This window comes from Otolemur garnettii, unplaced genomic scaffold, assembly GCF_000181295.1.
Source record: "Otolemur garnettii isolate 467f Iridium unplaced genomic scaffold, OtoGar3 scaffold00114, whole genome shotgun sequence".
Lineage (NCBI taxonomy): Eukaryota > Metazoa > Chordata > Mammalia > Primates > Galagidae > Otolemur > Otolemur garnettii.
The window spans coordinates 2870511-2873620 of NW_003852509.1; the positions used below are offsets into that span (position 1 = coordinate 2870511).

At 48.3% G+C, this 3110-nt stretch overlaps 1 protein-coding gene across 1 annotated transcript in view; it reads left to right on the top strand.

The window, feature by feature from the left end:
* Nucleotides 1–3110, top strand: part of CSMD1 (CUB and Sushi multiple domains 1) — a 1810668-nt gene that overhangs the window by 1162643 nt on the left and 644915 nt on the right. Inside the window, exon 7 of the mRNA XM_023517585.1 lies at nt 701–778. Coding sequence (XP_023373353.1) covers nt 701–778 — 78 coding nt within the window. The remainder of the gene's footprint in view (nt 1–700; nt 779–3110) is intronic.

A 3110-nucleotide genomic window follows, 5' to 3' on the forward strand; every position in this document is an offset into this window, starting at 1 on the left:
GCTGCCTGTGTGGTGGCTTGGGCGACTGTCACCACCTGTGCCTTCTGCACTGCCCGTGTGGTGGCCTGGAGGAATGTCACCACCCATGCCTTCTGCACTGCCTGTGTGGTGGCCTGGGGGACTGTCACCACCCGTGCCTTCTGCACTGCCCGTGTGGTGGCCCGGGGAACCGTCACCTAAAACTTTCTCTACCACCCTTAGAACTCGCCTTCCCTTCCCTTCCATCCAGATTTGCCAGGCAGTAAGGATGTCATGAATATATGAATAAATGAATGAGCAACTGGTATTTTTGTCTAAAATTTTTCATGAGTATAGCAAATTTAGAAAACTCTAGAGTCACCAGGCATAAATTGAAAGAAGGCTCTGCCCGAACACTCTGGTGAAACGATAATGATTTGTAGACTCTGCCACTTCCAGCCGTGAATAGGGTTGCCTGTGTGGGGTGAACTGCAGCACGCCTTAGTTTTAGCTCCTGACACTGTTAGTTATCATAAGATAGGATCTTGCTGCCTGATAGCCTCGTATTAATTATTTACAAGCTCTTTCGCCTCATTCTCTCTGCGTCATTAACCTTCTAGAGCACGTCCCATATTCAGGGATTGGCGAGAGGGCAGTCTTGATGGGAAACTCAGTAAGGATAAAACATTGTCTTCTGATCTCCGAATTTCACCTGCTAATGGCTTTATTTTGTTTCTTCCAGTGAAAAAGGCAATCGAATTGAAGTCGAGAGGTGTCAAGATGCTGCCTAGCAAGGACAGCAGCCCCAAAAACTCCGTCTGTGAGTACCCTCTCTCTCTGTGTGACGACTGAGGGGTTGGTTGAGGGGTGCAGGGGAGAGAAGGGAGCCATTAAGGAGACGTAATTTTCTAATCTGCTTTCCCATTTCATTATGTTCTTCCATTGTTCGAGCAAAAGTATTTTCCTGGAGAAAGAACAGGCCCTGACCGACTTCATATTCTTGGATAGAAGTGTCAGGGAGATTCTGCCCACCAGACATATCTCAAATCTGCCTTCATTCTCTGCCCTCCTGTGTCCTTGTCTGAGACTGGCCCTTCCAGACACCTCTCTTAAATAAATGTCACACCGCTGGGCATTTTGATGCCAGCCGTCTCCATTCTGGTGTACACCCACCACACACGCACCAGGCTGATCTTTGGAAAGCAGGAGTCTGGGCTTCTCATTTGTCTATGAAAATGTTCTCAGTCATCTGCGGCTGAAAAAAGCAATAGCTTGGGCCAATATCTGTGTCCTCCCGAAGACGCACTCTGAGGACCAGGCCTTGCTGATGGCACTTGCATGTGCCCAGTGCACTGTGGGACCCACCCATAGTGGGGGGGGGTGTGGAGCCGTCCCACTACTCACTGTTCCTGAGATGCACAGGGTCTGTGGACACATCATGGGGCTGACATCCGACGTGGCCCTTTCTCTGCGTCCTGCTCTTTCTAGGGTTTGCTACTGGCCGCGGTGCCTTCTCTACGCACCCCTAGTGCCTGTGGTGTTCTCACTGCCCCAGTGGTGGGCATGGCTTACATGAAATTTGGGGTCTGCAGGTTTCATTCATTTTCTCCCGGGCCAGCAGCTGTTAGCAGTGGAAGGACTGGGATGGACTCCTGGGTGTCTTTAGGTCAGTTGACTCTGCATTCGTCCGTGTGCTGTGGAGGTTGTCCCAGGACTGTTAAGTATTCCACTCAAACTCATAAGTAAATACAAATGATAACAATCCTTTGAAATTGTGCTGCACACTGGCCTACTTCTGCTTTCTCCTCATCACCCGTGTCGGGCTTCCTGCCGACTGCCCATGTGCCAACAGACCTTGGCCTGTACCGTGGCCCTGTCCTGTGGCACTGGGAGGACATGGGCAGGAGGCACCAAACTCTGGTGCCGAGTCTGCTGGTTCAGCCCCGATCCCTCCAAATAATCAATCTGCAAATGTTTTACTTGGATTTTCTATCCAGTACTATCCAGTCATGGCCAGGACTCTCCAAATGAAATTAAACTAAAAAATAATGAACAACTTTTAATCCAGAATGTTCTACATTGTAAGATACATAGGACTTACAATAATTTTGCAACTGATTTCTTTTTGTGATGAAAATCCCAGCAGAAATTATCTAAATCTTAACATAGAACTACAGGTACATACCGGGGGGAAGCTCTTACGTTAAATCACTAAGAAGTCCAATATCAGACCAGCCGGGCATCACATTTAAGTGCTTCGTAGGGGAAAGCAAACAAGGTTCGAAGTGAGAGAGGAAAGGACCCCAAAGCTGTCTGTGCAAGTACCTTATTCAATTTTCATCCCTTGGAAAATTAATATAGTAATCATTTTTATGGGGTTGTCATGCAGATAAACTATGATATCTATAAATTGTGTATTCTGGCATAAGACATGTAGTGGGTGCTCTGTAAACCATCCCTGTTAGCAGCTTTTCATATATAAACAGGGAGAAAAGGAGCAAAAAGTTCAAGTAGTAAGTTGACCAAGACTTGAAACAGCACAGAGGTTCCGCTTTGTGATGGGGGAGACCCAGGCAGGTGAAGGTGCCTTCTAGTATCCTCAGGTGAGTGTGGGAGGTGCCCCCCGCCCCAGGACACCTTCCCCAGCACTGGGGCCCACGCAGGCTGATGCCAGGGACTGTCTTCTCTCTCAGTCCCTCACCTGTCCTGGCCTCGGGAAGACCTGCCCGTGGAAGTCATGGACATTCTTTACAGGGGACTTGCCCAGAGATTCCCATTGCCGGAATTCCTGTCTAATCGTGTATGTACAGGTGGGGACATGCTGGTCCCCTCGGTGGGGACTCACTCTTATCAAGCCGCTCAGTGAACTTCAGTCTCCACTTTTAGCCTCCTCCCAAGACCTGGGTTTCCCGTCCAGCCCACAGTCCCTGACCTTACATCTGAACATACGAGTCTCTCCTGCACAAATTATGTGATTCTTCCTCTAATGAGGAGCTTTGTTCTGTCATAGAAAATGTCCAATTTCTCTGAAGAAGATCGGCGCACGGCCTACAGATATATGAAAAAGTGCTCACCATCCTTAATCATCAGAGAAATGCAAATCAAAACTACTTTGAGATATCACCTAACTCCAGTAAGATTAGCCCATATCA